The sequence below is a fragment of the Hemicordylus capensis genome, chromosome 8 (assembly GCF_027244095.1).
Source record: "Hemicordylus capensis ecotype Gifberg chromosome 8, rHemCap1.1.pri, whole genome shotgun sequence".
Lineage (NCBI taxonomy): Eukaryota > Metazoa > Chordata > Lepidosauria > Squamata > Cordylidae > Hemicordylus > Hemicordylus capensis.
Genome location: NC_069664.1, coordinates 30,413,438 through 30,428,611, shown reverse-complemented (window position 1 = coordinate 30,428,611; position 15,174 = coordinate 30,413,438). Strand labels below are relative to the sequence as shown.

At 44.9% G+C, this 15,174-nt stretch overlaps 1 protein-coding gene across 6 annotated transcripts in view; it reads right to left on the bottom strand.

Annotated features, from left to right (window-relative positions):
• The window catches only part of NCAM1 (neural cell adhesion molecule 1), a 206,898-nt gene that overhangs the window by 68,127 nt on the left and 123,597 nt on the right, over positions 1-15,174 (bottom strand). For all 6 annotated transcript variants that reach the window (XM_053270205.1, XM_053270206.1, XM_053270207.1 and 3 more), the window contains exons 2-4: positions 4,036-4,110; positions 2,972-3,184; positions 258-401 (exon numbers count right to left, since the gene is read on the bottom strand). In XM_053270205.1, coding sequence (XP_053126180.1) covers positions 258-401; positions 2,972-3,184; positions 4,036-4,110 — 432 coding nt within the window. The remainder of the gene's footprint in view (positions 1-257; positions 402-2,971; positions 3,185-4,035; positions 4,111-15,174) is intronic.

The following is a 15,174-nucleotide window of genomic DNA, read 5'->3' as shown; positions in this document are numbered from 1 at the left end:
CAGAGCTTGCACAGGACTGTGAGCCTTGGAGCTGTCCAAGGTCCTGCTGGCTCCAGGCTGACCAATCCCATGAGCGGCTCATTGTCACTGGCTCTGCTTGCTTACTTACTGGCAGCTTCCACCCTTCCGATCTTCTACGGCTGGGCTTGCCCACCAAGGACCTCATCCCAGCCCATGGGACCCCAACTGACGACAAACCAGGACAGGCTGGTTCCAGAGCTAAGCTGCATCACAAGAGCAACCACTGTCACCCGTACCATCTTTTTTCAGGACAACGTCTCTGCCCATATGCTTCCACATGATGGTAGGGGGTAATGAGGAGACCACATCACACACTATGACTGCATCTTCTCCTTCTTTGAACTCCTGTGGACTGGGAGCATTCCTGAACGTCAGTTTCTCTGGAAAAGAAGCCACAAGAAAAGGGGGAGAGTTAAATCTTAGCACCAAACAGACAATTCACACACAACCATAACCATTAGCCTACTCCAGGGCAAAGAGAGAATAGCAGAGCTTTGGTGGGAGGGGAGGGGCCCCTTGCCAGTCTTGGGCATGCATCAACCTCACCCCCCACCCGACCCCTGGAGCCAGCCATGACAATTAAAGATGCCTAACTTGAAGGTCTGAAAGTCATTAACATTCACTAGACTTCATAAGTTGGATGTACAGATGTAATCAGAGTAGGCTTCCTGATCAAAAGGGGAGTTTTGCTGGATGGGGAACACAGAGAAACACCTCAAAACAAGCTAGTCTTGTGGTAGCAAGCATGAATTGTTCAATTTGTTAAGCAGGGTCTCCCCTGCTAACAGAGCAAAGAGGCACCTTTTAAAAGTGGTGATTCTCTTCATTTAGCAGGGGTTGAGCAACTGGCCCTATCCATCCCCTGCACAGCATCCCTCCATTGGCTGTTGCTGGTGTCTATCTTATGTTGTTGTCGTTTATAGACTGCGAGCCCTTTGGGGACAGGCAGCCATTTTTTAATTTATATCTATGTAAGCTAGGGATGTGCAAATTGATTCGGGTACAAATCAATTTATACCTGAATCTAGCGGATTCAGGTGATTTGGAGACAAAATAAATCAGCCCTGTGATCCATTGACTAGATTCAGGTACAAATTGAATCTATTCAAGATTCAGATCTCTCCTATTAATTCCCCCAGATTCCCAGCTTTCATTTAAAACAACAACAACACTAAGCTCTAGACCTTGTAGAAGTGGAATTATGGAGCAAAATGTCTGGTCACTATTTTTCAAGTGTTTGGATTCTTTGGTGTATAACTTTCCCTCAATGAATCCCTATGAGGATTCATTACACACCTTCATTTCTTCTATTCATTTTGACTCTCTTTTCAACAGTGTCAACTGTCAACTGCCATGTGCCAACTACACCTCACTCCCACCCGCAAGGCAGTGGGGTACTACTCAGTTTATGTTCTTGGATTTTTTTCAAGTGTTTAGGCTCTTTGGTGTCCAATAAACTTTCCTAATCATGAATCCCTATAAGGATTCATTACACACCAAAGAGTCTAAATACCTCAAAAAATCCTAAAATATAAACTGAGTACCCAGTGCCTTGTGGGGTAGTTGGAACATGGGATGCCACTAATTCCCCAGCCCCACCTGCAAAGCAGTGGGGTCAAAATGAACAGAAGATATGAAGGTGTGTAATGAAGACATCAAAGAATCCAAACACTTCAAAAATACCTTCAAAATAAACTGAGTACCCCAGTGTGTGTTTGTGGAGGGTGTGTGTGTAGTTGACACATAGCAGTTGACAGAGGGCACTGTCCAATGATAGTAAAAATGAATAGAAGAAACGAAGACGTATAATAAATCCTCATAGGCATTCATTATGAGCAAGAGTTATTAGACACCAAAGAATCTAAACATTTCAATATTCCTAAAAATTAAAATGAGTACCCAACTGCCTTGAAGGTGGGGGGGAGGGGAGGTGTATTTGGCACATGGCAGTTGACAGTTGGCACTGTCCAGTGACATTCAAAATGAACAGAAGAAATGAAAGTGTGCAATGAATTCTCACAGGGATTCATTAGGAGGAAAAGTTATTATACACCAAAGAATCCAAACACTTGAAAAATAATGACTGCACATTTTGCTATATAACTCCACTTCTACAAGGGCTAGAGCTTAGATTTTTTTAAAAAATGAAAGCTGGAGGTCCATGTTAATGTTAGGATATGGCAACTTCGAATCATTGTTTCCTATGGTGGAAATGTTCAAAATCAGTAAAAACTAAAAAAAATCATTAAAAATCAACTAAGTGTCCATTACCTTGAAATTTGGGTGGTAGGTGGTACCCATGGGGACTTACCCACCACCCTAATTTGTTGCCCCTAGGACCTTGTTAAGTGGTCTGAATCGGTCCAAATCTGAATTGAATCAAAGCAAATCCCAAGCAAATCAGGGGTGATCTGGAGGGGGTAGATTTGGATACAAAACAAATCAAGGGTGATTTGTTTGGGGCACAAATCAAATTTTAAAAATCGATTTGTGCATATCCCTAATGTAAACCGCTTTGAGAACTTTTGTTGAAATGTGGTATATTCATATTTGTATTTGTTTAATTTGCTAAACAGGGTCTGCCTTGGTTTGCATTTGGATGGGTGATTATAAGTGAGCACTGTAAGATATTCCCCTTAGGGAATGGGGTTGCAGCTCAGTGGAAGAGCATCTGCATGCTTGCATGTAGAAAGTTTCAGGTTCATTCCCTGGCATCTTCAGAAAGGGCTGTGAGAGATTCATGCCTTAAACCTTGGAAAGCTGTTGGCAATCAGTGCAGATAGTACTGAGCTAAGATGGACCAAGGACCTGTCCAAAGGCAGCTTCTTAAGTCATGGCTTCACAGTGGGCAGCACCTCCCTACGAGAGCAAGTCCTCTTTTATTTCACATTGCCAGCCTCCAGACCCTCTTCTTAGCCCAATGCTTAAGGGGTAATTGATGGCATCTTACGGAAGATCTGCACATTGAGTGTAGCCTCAACTTCCCCTTCCTCACTGGAGACGGCACACTTGTAGATACCAGCATCATCTATGTTGACATTGTAGATGGTGAGCGTGGAGGAGTCTTCTGTCCGTACCACTGAGATATGCTGTTGATTTGTTGTCAGCTTCTCACCATTGGGGGCGAACCAGAAGATTTCTTTGGATTTGGCATCACCAGTCACTAGACACGAAAGAAGCAAGACATTCAGGCAAACTCTGTAGTTTTCCTTTTCCTTGGAACCAAATCCCAAGGGGACAACCATATGGTCTCCTGAAGAGAGAATATGTGTGGGGTACTAAAAAAGCAACCCTGGGCATAGGAGTGCTCAAGCTCCATCGGATTATTGCAGATAGAGCGCTGACACATATAGTCATTCCAAGGAGCAGTCACGCACCCATGTACTTTGCCGGCCAACTGTTGGGCTCCCTCACTGGAGGTCTTCAAACAATCATCTCCTGGGATGCCGTAGCTCTAACTTTCCTGCACTGAGCAGGGAGATGGACTAGAAAATGCACAAGGCCACCTCCAACTCTAGAATTCCACGACATACCAAGAAAAGAACCTTAAAACTGAGTTCCAAAAAGGCAACTATTAAAAAAAAAATCTGTTATCCCCACAAAGCCTCAAATCCTAGGATTTGAGGAAAAATCATGAAGCCATGAAAACATGAAAATCATAAAACCAATTTTAAACAACTTTCAATTCATAGTGTCCATGTAGCCTTAGCTGGGCTACCAGGGATGAAAGTGAGGCTTCCAATCAATCAATCAAATGACTAATCTTTCCAGCGTTTTCGTTCCACCTATGCTTGTTGGAAGCATCAAGGTTCCTTTTCCATCCTCCAAAAGTTGTCTTTACACAGCAAGACCATCAGTACCTGTCTCCTAGTTCCCACTTATGCTATGAAACAGTTCATACTGGGAACTGACAGGTGGGATCTGACAGTATGGTGACTAGTCAACACAGCGATTAGCCTAGGCTGTGTCACTCCAAGTGAAATGGAATGATCAACATGGGGAGTCATTACTCACCTTGACACAAGAAGAATTTGGACTCTCCAACAGGGACCTCCACCTTATTTGGAGCAATGTTCACTTGTAGAGAAACTAGGGGAGAAAGGAGACAAGGAAAGATATATGAGAAGACAGAGTCCTATGCCTAGCAAAAGACAAGGGGGTGTAATCTCGTACAGACCATAACTTAGTCTTGTCACACTATACCTGGGCTGTGCATGAGATTTCCAGGGCTTTTGATCATGCTAATAATCCATAATTAAGTCCTAGAGATTCCTGTTTGTACACCTTCAATTAGGAACCCACCGTCATTTTTGCCTATGGCACTTTCCCCTCACCACTGCCATACCTGTGCTTGGAAGGAAGGCTAGGCCACATCTCACCACAGGAGTTCAGGAGTCATGTGTCTCCTGCACTGTATATCAGCAGACATGCCTTTTCATTCATTTATACCTTATCCTCTCCTAGGGGTGCAGGGAAGTTCAGGGCAGGCCTTGACAAATTGGATCTAGGAGCCAGCCCCAAAATTCAGGAGCTAGACAATGGATACTTGAGCAGATTATAAGACTTTGTGACAGACACTGTGGAGGGGGGAAGGTAAATGGGATTCCCTTTGTCCCCTTTACAAGTAACCTGCTCAGAACAGAAATGGGACGACTAAGGTGTTATTAAAGAGCTCTACCTCCGCCCCCACTCACCTAACCTCAGCAGGCAGAGTAACCCAAAGGAGGAGCCACCTGGATGACCACAAACAGTGAGAAGGTCAATGTGGGAACCTTCAGCTGGCCTTTTAAGTGGCCTTCTGATGCTCCTCCAATCCAAGCTCTGTCTGGGAACGCCCCTGCAGCTCAGGTTTGAAGGGAGATGCCCAGAGACTCCCTTTATTCCCACACCCCAAAGATTATAGCCAGCACTTTGGTGCCCTCCTCTAAGCCCTGCTTATTAGTCAAGGGGTTTCTTCATAACTGGCTGGTATATTTTGTTATCAGTCAGAGCAAGCATAATGTCTCCTTGCTGAGAAAAGGGGTCTGGCAGTGGCAGCACCCCAGCCATAACATCTGGAGAATACATTTCAACAAGACTTATTGGAATTTGGCTACATGAGCTGGAACATGGGTGTGTGCATCCATATGGACCATGCAAGCTTCGTGATTCATGTATTTATTTGATTTATATACTGCCCTTCCAAAAATGGCTCAGGGCGGTATATATGAATGAGGCCCCTTTCCCTAGATGACCCTCTACTTGGGAGTGGTCAAGGCACAAAATACCCAGCAAGTCCCTAGACATTAATCCAGGGGCACCTGGCTTCCAGCCTCCATTGGAAATCTTCATTTCACCCTTGTGCCTTCACTGGAGGTGACCGTCTCTTTCCCACTCCCAGTAATGTGCAGGCTGCCCTTTTAGTCTGCTTGATTTCTGTGTAATCTAATTTCACTCATTCATATTACTTTAACATAATTTACTCCCAGACAGAATGGCAGGCCCACACGTAATAATACAACGTGAAAGGTTTATTAGATTCAGCACAGCGAGATAGCCCAGGTCAAAATAGACTTGGCATCTTCCTTCTCTTAATCTTCCTGGCACATCTCTTCTACATCTACACCATGCAAGAACCATCTCCAAGGGTGGGTTTCTGCTCTGGGGAAGGAGAGCCGAGATACTGCAAAGCGAAAGGGAGTGATTTACATCAAGCATCAGCAGCGGAGGGTCCAAAAGCTGGAGCTTGGATCACATTCAGAGGGAGTTACTCTGAGAGGATCAACTGTGGCTACAAAGAAAGCCCTTCCAAGAGGTTTCATTCATATACTTTGTTCTGCAGCTCACTAGTAGAGCAGCTGCCTTGCATGCTGAAGGTCACAGGTTCGATTTTTGGCACCTCTAGTTAAAAAATTACCTGGTAGCAGGTAATGGGGGTGGGGAGGAGAGATCCCAGAGAGCTGCTGCCAGTCAGAGTAGCCAGTACTGAGCTGGATGGATCAAGGGTCTGACATGGCAGCTTCATGAGTTCTTCGTGGAACTGCCAGCTCTCCTAGTGACATTTCTATGCAGCCGTTTGATAAAAAGGTTGGCTTAGATATACACGCCCCAAAGTTGGCAGATAGACGGCTTCCTGTATTTTTTATATGCAGATGATGCGGTCTTTTTGTCCCAGTCACAAGTGGGGATGAGAAGAGCTCTTAAGGCCTTAGCCCTCTATTGCAAGGAAGAGCAACTGGTTATTAATTATCAGAAAACCAAAATTTTGGTCTTCTCCAACAGGAGGAAAAAATATAAATGGAGTATTGACAATCACGACATAGAACAGGTTAAATGTTTTAAATATTTGGGGGTCATATTTCAGGAGTCTGGGAAGAAGACCACCCAAATCAGTTATGCTGCTGCTCAGGCACAGAGAAGTGTGTCAGTAATTCTCAGCTTCCATTGGCGACAAGAAGGGATGTTCATTCCGGCTGCCATCAACTTATTCAAGGCAAAGTTGATGGCTCAAACGTTACATGGGGCACAGTTGGGACCCTACGCTAACTATTCCCTACTGGAGCAGGTCCAAGCCAGGTTCTTAAGAACATTATATCTGTCTCCCAAATGCATTTCTAATGCAACTTTGAGATTGGAATGAGGCATTATCTCACTAGAAGCCAGAGCCTGGTATCTACTACTAATAAACTGGGCAAGAATCAACATGTTGCCCTCTGGTCTCTTTCCTTTGTTACTACTGGATAAGCACTGCTTGAGCTGGTCGGAAAACCATGTCAGGAAACTCTGTACCAATAATACATTGCCTCATCCTCCACCTCAGAAACAGACATCAGACATTTTTCATGCTAACTCATTATACTTGAAATATAGCTCAAACTCACATCCTAGAATAACAAGAGGAGTCAGAATGCACCTTTTTTGCATCCTTCCAGCTGGGAATATTTGTGCTCCATGTCTTCCCTCTAACATTCTTTCTCACCCAGATGCCAGAATCTCAGAGCATTGTGGCCTTTTGTGATAAGTAATGAGCCATTAGGGAAGACATAATTGGATCCTGGCTCCCTTCCACGGACAAGCTTGTCGGAGCTTCCTGGCCTAACAAGTCCAGGTCAAAGAAGAATTTCAAGAGGTTGACCTAATGTGTGCGATTTCTAAATTGCAGCCATTAGCTGGAGGAAAAACAATCACCTTAATAGAACAACTGCTCCATCCAGCAGTGCCAGGACATTTCTCATATCCTCTACAGTAGGTGCTTAATTTCTTAAAACAGTTTAGTGGTTCAGGACTGCCGACTTGGGCTGCTTTCTTTCAGGGGCCATCAGACCACCCGTTATCCACTACCATGTATTTATTTTTAAAATGTATATGCTGCCTTTCTGCTCAACAGGGTACCCTAGCTGGCTCAGGGTAAATACTAAGCAATTCAAAAGGAAAGTACAATTAAAACAAATACTTCTAAAATATGAACAACTAAAGAAATCCATAGAGAACCACAAAATCAAGATAAGAGAAGTGAGGACAGAAATACTACAACAGGCAATATGCCAAGAGGGATGCATACCGTAGGGATGAGTGGTCGGTCCTAATCAGCTTTCTGAAGATAGGAAAAGATTTAGTCAGGTGCACCTCCCCATGTAGTAAGTTGAAGAACGTGGGTGAAGCCACCAAGAAGGCATTGTTGCAATTATCCATTGTTCCAAGTATCTGAAGCTGATGACACATGAGGCAGACCCTTCGATGATTTCCCCGGGCCTAAGAAACCTCAGATAGGTTGCTTACAACTGGAATGCTCCCACAAGAAGAATCAGAATCCCTTTGCTGCCATTTGGTAGGGGCTCTCTGCCCATTCAATGAACATGCCTGGGTTGGGGGCCTGGCATTGTGGCAGCAGGCTGTGTCTATGCCCTCCATGCATTAGAGTGACCATAGGACCGATGTTTCATAAGATCAGCCTTGCTGGATCAGGCCCAAGGCCCATCTAGTACAGCATCCTGTTTCACACAGTGTCCCACAAGATGCCACTGGAAGCCTACAGGCAGGAGTTGAGGCCATGCCCTTTCTTCTGCTGCTACTCCACTGCAATCAGAGGCATCCTGCCTTTGAGGCTGGAGGTGGACTATACCCCTCCGACTAGTAGCCAATGATAGACCTCTCCTCCATGAAGATATCCAAACCCCTCTTCAAGCCATCCAGGGTGTTGGCTGTCACCACATCTTGTGGCAGAGAAGCCCACAAGTTGATTATGTGTTGTGTGAAAAAGTACCTCCGTTTGTTGGTCCTAAATTTCCTGGCAACCCGTTTCATGGGATGACCCCTGGTTCTAGTGTTATGTGAGAGGGAGGGGAATTTCTCTCTATCCACTTTCTCCACACCATGCATGATTTTATAGACCTCTATCATGTCTCCCTGCAGTCGTCTTTTTTCTAAACTAAAAAGCCCCAGGTGTTGTAGCCTTGCCTCATAAGAAAGGTGCTCTAGGCCCCTGATCATCTTGGTTGCCCTCTTCTGCACCTTTTCTAGTTCTACAATATCCTTTTCTAGATGTGGTGACCATAATTGTATGCAGTACTCCAGGTGTGGCCGCACCATAGTTTTGTATAAGGGCAATATAATATTAGCAGTTTTATTTTCAATGCCCTTTCTAATGATCCTGACAAGATATATACCCTTGATGTTTGCCTTGAGACATTTGGTATTCATGCCAAATAGCAGTCAATAGACTCAACTTCCTTCATAAATTTGACTAATTCCCCTTTAAAGTCATCAGAGCGAGAGGCCTTCACCAGATTTTCTGAATTTCAGACGTGTAGTCCCTGACATGTTGTGTGAAGGATACTCTCTAGGCTTGTATCTGTAGGTGCCATTTGTACAGTTCTTAGCAGTGCTGAAGGGTGAACCCCCCTTTTGTCCCTGCTGCTCAAGAGGCCAGTCAAAAGGGGGTAAGGTTTGCATGTGCTACCTAAAATCCAAAGGCCTTTTCTCCAAAGTGCTGACAAGAAAGAATCTGCCTCCTTTACACTTGATTTACTTTCTCCCAGAACTGCATCACAACTGCTGCCGTTTGTTCCTATAAATAAGCTGTTGCTGTCAGAGCCACTGATCCAGCCTCTAAAAATGTCAGTGTCTAGTTTGAAAGCCGTTGTTAAATGATGATGGGTTGGCATGAGAATGGACCATGCAGCTTGATCAGTCACAGCAAAGAACCAGGGGAAGGCAAGGTCAGGGCATGGCACAGGAGGAACCTTATCAGACAGTGGCCCTACTCCTTTGGGCAGGGGAGAGGATTTTTGGTATATGCCTTTAAGTCTCCTAGGACATGGTGTCATTCCCAGGAATCTTCTGGGGGCAAAATGGAACCTCCAGGTGTCCAGAGAACCGGTGTCACTGCCATGGGGGAAGGGCCACCACGGCAGAATCAGCAGCAGCAAAAGATGACCAGAGGGCAATTTCGGGGCAACTTTTAGTTTGATCTTAGTTTAAAGATATTTACATAATATTCAGCTTTGAATGAAAGGTGTTTCTGAAGAACGTGAGAAATCCATCTCATAGCTACCCCATCACGAAGACATAAGCCAGGAGCCATATTCCATCCGGTAAACACAAGACGAAAGCTCACTCTCTAGTCACTTGGAGTCTCATGATGTTGTGGGATTGCAACTCCCATCATCTCCAGTCACAATGGACAAAGGCCATTCCTTCTGCTCAAGAGGCAAGTGGAGAAGGAGTGGGCTTGGGGATAGTTGAAGGTTATTGTAACTGGAGATGATGGGAATTTTAATCCAACATGTGGGGACCCAAAGCTGGGAATCAATCTCTCTCTCTCTCTCTCTCTCTCTCTCTCTCTCTCACACACACACACACACACACACACACACACACACACACACACTGCCTTCAACACTCCCAACACTGCCTCAGTTCCTGGCTTGGATTGTATAGGAAATACAGGCACTCACTGAGTTGCATACACTCAACTTACAAAAACCCATATGTACAAACAAAGCTCCATAAGGTTTACCATTAAGGAAGTCCCCAACTAACAAACACCAACCTGCATATACAAACATGTACATCACTCTTGGAAACTACACATTCAGAGAGATGAACATCCAACTTACTAACAAACTAAATGTTGATGGGAAGAGCTCTCCCACAGCAGTCAGCACATGCAGTACAGACCCAAGTTAGCCTGGAGCACAGTATACACTGAAGTTCTCTCTGAACTGTCCAAGGAGCCCATCCATTTGCTATAAATTCCCTGTCATTTCAGGCATTAAGCTCCCTTAGGGCCACTTGGCAAGCCTTCCCAATTCGTTTTCCCATCACATTTGTCCAAGCTTTGCTACCCATATTAATTCATTAGAGATTCAATTTCCCAATTCATAAAACCAGCCTTCTATTGGAAAGCATCTCCTGGGAAATGGATGGCTTTTGTGATCTGAACTGACTCAGCCAGGGTATGGCATGAAAAAAGGACCTGGACAGGCTCCAGCAGTCATCTTCAAGCAACCCATTACTCAGCCCAAACTCACAGTCTCCTGTCCAGGGCAAAAACAAAAACACCAAAATCCGGGGTGGGTGGGTTTGAATGTGAGGACTCCTGCATCTGTTCAGTGTAAATCAACAAGTCATGAAGTTGGACTGAAAAAGCAATTCAGAATGGTGCAGTAGGTTAAGGACCAGAGATTCTGCTTAAAAAAACCTTGACAGATGCAAGTTCCAAATGTTCCCAAATGAAACCATCCCAAATTGTGCAGTGTAAGAACATGCCAGCCAGGTTGTAGGGCCGTGCAACACTTTGCAGGACTGTTTGACCTAAAGACTGGATTCAGCCCGATTGGACCCGATTCAATCCTCATCAACAGAAATGAAGGAGATTAAAAGAGAGATTTGCTTCATAAATATAGGGGTCGGGGGTTGCTTTGGACCCAAACAAAACAACCATTTGATTCAGAGCCAAATTGAACACTCACACACACAACTCTTTGAAGGGCCAAATCAAATCAGAGCCATCTCCGAAACATTGAGGCAACTTCCAAATCAAATACTGGCTACCTAACAGTCTTACTAATTTCTACAATTTCAATTGTGGTCTACTAGAATTAAAAATTCTCTCATTGCAGGATCTGGAGGGTACAGTTCAGAATTCTAGATTGCCTGATCTCTGCTGAATGCTCTCCTCCCTGCCTGCTTGTTTAAACAGCAACCAATAATCTTTTGCTTGATGCTAAGTCTGTGTCTCATTCCCTTCTCTGGAGAAAATTGCTAAGTGCAGATCTGTTTCTTGTCAATATTTGCTAATGCAACCTCTTAGCACACATATGCATGGGGGATGGAGAAGTCACCCACAGAAACCAAAGCTAAAGAAATAAGAATCTTGTTTGCAACATGAACTGGGGAGGTTTTGGATGGTTCTGCATATTTTTAAGACAGCATCTGTTCATCAGTATGGAAAACACATGTCCACTGGATCATTGAAATGACATTTACAGGAACTGTTGTTTGAATTTGGAATGGTGGCTTCCTGCATTATGTACCATAAAAACATACAATACCGGGAACTTTGCATGCAAAATCATGAATTCTACCACTGAGTTACAGCCCCATCTCTCAAACACATCCTCAAGATAAAATATAAGTGACAACAAGAATATGAATATGCAGAGAAACAGCACGCAACACTTTAGGCAGGGCTGGAAAATATTTTAAGGTAAATTTCTAGAAATCTGGCTAGCCAAGTCCTTGGGAATTTCACAAACTTAGCATTAGGAACCAAAACAATGACATCTCAGAAATGTGAGATCTTCCTTTAAGTCAATCCAGGGTCATTGTTCTACCTCCTCCTGTTGCACACAGGCCACCCAGAAGGCACCTGATCCAGAAATCAGAGAGTCAATAGTCACCCAGACCTATCCTCTATTGCCTCAATCTAGACCTCACCATGGGTCAGTGAGGGATTCTGGTCATAGAGTTGAACCAAGACTAGAATGACCCACAAGACTGAATATCCAGCACTAACTCAAAGGCAGGAATATTATCCAGCTAGGAGTTCTACCCTTCCTCTCAAAGCTTAAATTCTATTTGCCTAGCACTGGTTGTCACCTAAGTGGTTCTGCTGTACTGCAACCAGATTGTATGTGGGCCAGGATCATTTGCTATTAGCAGACCTGCCAGCTTCTCCTTACTACCACGGGGACTGGACATTAACCAACCCAAATCCTGCTGCTAGAAACTGCTCTCTGCTTCCTTTGCTGTGCACTTCAGATAAGCTCCAAAGGGTGTGATGTTTTTATCTTGCTTTTGGAAGCAGTGGCGAAGAAGTGACTGCTGTCTAGTTATTGCAGCTTTGATGAAGTTCTGGAGAAAACTTCTCACAATGACCCATTGAGATTGCCTTCCCACAGGTCCTTCTTCAATCCACAGATATTCCATTCATAGGTATACTGGACCGATATGCTCACTATTGGGAATTATCGGAAGGATCTGTTACATGATAGCAGGGAGCCCTGATAATAGGAATTCCAACTAAAATCGCTTTCATTGTGTCAGAAATCCTTCTACTACTGATATTCCTATTGGATCAACACCAGCCCAGCCAGGCGGCTTGGAGGAGAGAAAGAATCTCCAAGCTGGCTCTGGGCTGGTATTTAAGGACTGCATTGAAATCTGGGGTGGGTGGAGGAAGGCAATCTCCCCAGGAAGCACCCACTGGCCCAGTGGGTCCTTCATGAGAGTTTAGAACATAGGAAGCTGCCATATACTGAGTCAGACCATAGGTTCATCTAGCTCAGTATTGTCTACCCAGACTGGCTTCTCCAAGGTTGTAGGCAGGAATCTCTCTCAGCCCGATCTTGGAGATGCCAGGGAGGAAACTTGGAACCTTCTGCTCTTCCAAGAGCAGTTCCATTCCCTAAGCATAATAACTTACAGTGCTCACACATTAAGTCGATGTCTCCCATTCTTATGCAACCAGGGCATACCCTGCTTAGCTAAGAGGACAAATCATGATTGCTACCACAAGACCAGCTCTCCTCTCCAGTTACCTTTACCGCCCCCACCCACCCAGTCCCCAACCCCCTCCATTTCAAAAGAGCATTCCTTAAAAACCAGGTCAGGAGCCAGCTTGGGCAGAAAGTGTCTCCAAGCCAGCTCTGGATTGGTTTTTAAGGACTGCACCTCCAAAATCTGGGGATGGGGGTTGTGTTTGCCCCATCCCCACCCCTGATTCTGGAGATGCAGTCCTCAGAGAACACTCTAGAGTCTGCTTGGAGAGACTTTAAAGACCATCACCAAAATCATGGTGGGAGGCAACTTCCCCACAGAGTACCCAATGGGCCCTTCATGGGGGGGGTTAGCTTTGCCCCCACCCCCTGATTTCAGGGGTGCTGTCCTTAAAATCCACCTCAGGTTCTGGACACCAGCTCGAAAAAACACCAGCTCGAGAAAACCACGTGACGCCGATTTGGGGGTAATTTTGTCATGTCTCAAAAGTACCTTTTGATAACCTCCGGGCAATAATTAGACCAAATTGGAGCAGGCACTTCCCATGTGCTTGTCTTGTTAACAAAATCAAGATGGTAATCAGTGGTCAGAATTTCCTCCCCCACTGGTGGCTATAGCCACGGCAGAAGTCTGGCAAAATGACGCTCTCCTTTCTCAAGAACTCAGCAAGGGAACTGAAGCGAGGTAATTTTCCAGTCTCTCTCATTGTCTGTGGACAAATAATTGCCTTTGTCATACAGGCACAACAGCTACCTTAGCTGACCTTGTTTGCCGTAGCAGCCAGATGTCTAGACAAACGACGGAGGAGGGAGACAGAGTGGGAAAGAGTCCTTATTTAGCCACCAGAGATCATGAGTGATGCAGATCTTCCTGCATCCCTTATCTTGGGTACCAGAAAGCCATTGTGCAGCAGCCTGGATTGGTAAAGCGGATAAGAGAACATTGCTTCTCTTCCTGGACCAATCTAGATAAAGCATTTTGCATATCAAACTACCCTCCTCTGCCCCAGCTCCTTAATCTCAAGCTCCGACTCAAAAGGGCAAGGAGGTCTAGTTAATGGCTGTGTGTGTGTGTGTGTGTGTGTGTGTGTGTGTGTGTAGGGGAAGCCCTAGTGCCTCGTTAATTTTCGCTTTCTCGTTAACAGCAGCAGGTCTTCAGGCTTAGCCAGGCCTGGCTGCTTCCTGAAGCACATACAAGAGGCTTAAGATCTCAAGCTGTTTTAAAATGATCACTTTGCAAGGTAATCCTTCAGCAAAACACAACACGGCACCAGAGGCTCTGCCAAGTGTCCCAGTAACCCAGCTAGAGACTTTGAACCCATCCCTGTGGCCTTTGGCCTAGTTTTTTCCACGGAGGCCATCAACCTGGGTGTGGACTGTACCTCATCAGGCTGCAGCTGGCAAATTGCAAGAGTGACCACTTCTCCACAGAATGAAAACTGCCTGCACATAGAAAACTAGATGTCAGAAAGGAAAGGTTCAAGCCTAGCTGCCTCCCTGAAATGCTAGCTTTCTACGTGCAGGGATTTTTCTTTGCAGGAAGAATACACCATCTTGTGAGCAGTCTGAAGTGGTAGAGTCCAGACAGGATGTTCTCCTCAGAAAGAATGAGACTTCAGTTGCTTGTTGGTATCCATATTTAAACCCATTTCAAAGGCTTGGGGTAAGTTCGAATTACGGTATTTAAACAATCGAGCATACAAGTGACACACTGCCTGCTGGGTCTGTGGGACTTCCACCCTTCTTTTCAAGCCTGCAAATCTGCCAGAGTAGATGACTGAAACCCAACTCAATAAGCAAAGCCTTAATGCACGATGAACCAGCTCTCTGGAACACGGCACTCACCTCTCAGCCATTTCAGCAGAGCAGAAGTCCAAGAGCTCTATGAGCCGATTTGCCATAAACCAAGAGCATAAAGATTTATTCCAGAAGTCACACCTGAGACCCAGCTGCTTAGTTCTTGCTCAATCTGCCTAAGCGTGGAGCTTTCATTCTGTTGAAAATCAACTACCAAACACTTCTTGACGTCAGTAGGTAGAGTTCTTGCCCTAATGACCAGCAGAGTCAAAGAAAACACCTTTTCTTTTTTGAGGGGGAGATAAGAAATCCAAGGAAAATGTTATTCTAAGACAATTTTGCCCATTTCAAAAACTCACCTAACACAGCTTGGAAA